Source organism: Palaemon carinicauda, unplaced genomic scaffold (genome assembly GCF_036898095.1).
Source record: "Palaemon carinicauda isolate YSFRI2023 unplaced genomic scaffold, ASM3689809v2 scaffold3270, whole genome shotgun sequence".
Classification (NCBI taxonomy): Eukaryota; Metazoa; Arthropoda; class Malacostraca; order Decapoda; family Palaemonidae; genus Palaemon; species Palaemon carinicauda.
This window is the reverse complement of record NW_027170945.1, coordinates 10,001-12,500: the sequence shown is the minus strand read 5'-3', so window position 1 is coordinate 12,500 and position 2,500 is coordinate 10,001. Positions and strand designations below refer to the sequence as shown.

Here is a 2,500-nt window from a genome sequence, read left to right as displayed (position 1 = left end):
GTTTGCTTTACCAGAAGCAATCGCTACTCCAAGTGAACTAGCATCAACTGACAACCAACTATATATAATAAATTTGTCAAGATTATTTAAAATCTACAGATGTTAGTTTCTGTATTACAAATAAATATTTGTTATAACACGGTCGTTTGTCCTAAGTCATTTTTTCTGCTCATGGCGACCGTGACAGGATTGAGGATGTTGGTTGTTAAGAGTTGCTGCTGGTTGGCTTCCAAGCTAGTCAGACGAGGTGTAATTTATCATTTATATTTCCTTGGTTAAATTTTAAGATTACGTATATTTCCATTGCCGTTTTGACTTTATTAGGGTTTATATTCTTACTGAAACTGGTATCAAGATGACTGAGTTATTGATTAAATCACGAAAATATGTTAGAAAGTCTGTTACTGAAATTTACAATAAGAAGGATCAGTTTTCATCATATAGTGATATTGAACGTTCTACACTAAAACTGAGGCTTGAAGAGCATTTCACGAAATTATCTGACTTAGATTCTAAAATACAAAATTCAAAGTTTTCTACTGAATGTGATGAAGCTGCTTTGTTAGTTGAGCTTGATGCATGTGAACAGTACAAAACTAAAATTCAAGAGAGCATCTCTACTTTACAAAATTTACCTCAGGTTCGGCATCTGCCTATAGATATTCAGTCACATCAGTCCTTGTTAAAGAGTCCTCATGCTCCTTTACCAACCTTCAATAGTACTGAAGGCGAAGATCTTGGGAAGTTTTTTGTAGAATTTGAACAAACCCTTTCAAAGTTTAAGTTCCCAGAATATGATAAGTTATTGTTGTTAAAACAGCAGGTAAAAGGAAGAGCTCTTACATTAATTAACATTTTGGATGTTCAAAGTCAGAGTTATGCGGATGCAAAAGCTTTGCTAGAGAAGGCTTTAGGCTCAAGAGAAGTTCAAATTTTTAATACCATTAAGCAAATCTCTTCAATAAAACTTTCAGATGATGATGATCCTTTTGAATATATTGGGAAAGTAAGCAATTTAGTAGCAAGCGTTAAGACCTTAAATATTGATGTTGACATGTTTCTTCAGTTCTTCTTCTGGAATGGCTTAAATGAGAAATTTAAGTGTCATATGACTGCCATAACTAACAAAATTAGGCCATCTCTTGCAGAGATTAGGGATAATTTCTTTGATGCTAGTGAGAGATATTTACAAGGTAAAAAATGTAAGAAAGTTGAGAAACAAAAGTCTGACACTACTAGCTTTGCTGCCAAGGTTTCTTTTGACTCTAAAGTAGGTAAATGCAGCATTTGTAGTAAATTAGGCAAAGATCCAAGTCATTTTTTGAGTAAATGTCCTAACTTTGTATCTAGCAAAGATAAAAGAGAAAAATTGGAGGAACTGGGTGCTTGCTCAAAGTGTGGCTATCCTAGTCACATATTATCAGAATGCAGATTCAGATTTAATTCCAAATGTAAAAGCTGCAAAGGCTGGCATATGTCATTTTTGTGTCCCGATGAAAAAGGTGCTACCAGTATTAAAGAAAATCCAAATTCCGAAAAGAAAAAAGTTAAAGCCAGTAACAGTACAGATAGAGTTAAAAACTCTGAGAGTGATAATGGAGATGTTGTTGGTAGTTCAAGCAGTAGTGTTGCTGCTATAACTGAAGTTTTAAATTGTGAGGTTGAGGGATATACAATTTTGCCAACTTTTAATATTTCAATTAAAGGTACCAATCTCAGGGTCCTTAAAGACACTGGATGTCAAGCAAATTACATTGAAGAAAATTTGGCTCAAGATTTAAATTTGAAAGTTGTAAAAAATGGAGTTTCTTTAACCATTAATGGTATTAATTCCTCTAAGAGTTATAAGACTAAAAAAGTTGAAATTGAGTTGCCAATTGGTAGCAATAGTTACATTGTATATGCATTTTGTCTTCCCTCAATTGATGTTTCATTGCAGTTACCTGGGTTAAATGAAGTAGTCAGTGGGTTTGTTTCAAAGGGATACAAGCTAGCAGATCAGGGATTGTTAAATTCTACAGATAGAATAGACAATATTAAATTTATATTAGGATCAGAGTCCTTGCATTGTATCCCTGAAAAGGATATAGTATTTGGGAAATCCAATGACTCCATTTATTCTGATACATGCTTGGGTATATTATTAAAGGGAGACATAAATAAATTAAAGAGCAATTTAAGATTCTTGAAGCCTTGTTCTTCCATGAAGTCGAATGTGCAACATATGTTAAAAGCTGTAAATGTACTTCCAACAGGGACGAAAGAGAACGTTTCAGTAGAATCTTCATCTTTAAATGACCTGGAGACTTCTAATACATATGAGTTGTTTGATGATGATGGTCAGATAATAGAATCTGAGTTGAATAGGGCTACAAATGAATGCTTAGAACTCTCTTGTAAATATTATGTTGGGGAAGACGGAGGTCAATATCATGAAGATAATGTAGAACTGAATGACAGGCTTATAGAGTATGCTTTAGAAGAAACCGATAGGACTGCT

General features: G+C 33.6%; 1 protein-coding gene across 2 annotated transcripts in view; it reads left to right on the top strand.

The window, feature by feature from the left end:
- LOC137636561 (uncharacterized) overlaps positions 1-2,500 on the top strand; it is a 5,512-nt gene that overhangs the window by 1,161 nt on the left and 1,851 nt on the right. For both annotated transcript variants that reach the window (XR_011043151.1, XM_068368958.1), the window contains exon 2: positions 1-2,500. This exon is cut by the window's left edge and continues 59 nt beyond it; it is cut by the window's right edge. Coding sequence is in view for 1 of the 2 variants with exons in the window: in XM_068368958.1 (XP_068225059.1) it covers positions 356-2,500 (2,145 nt within the window). In the remaining variant the exon portion in view is untranslated.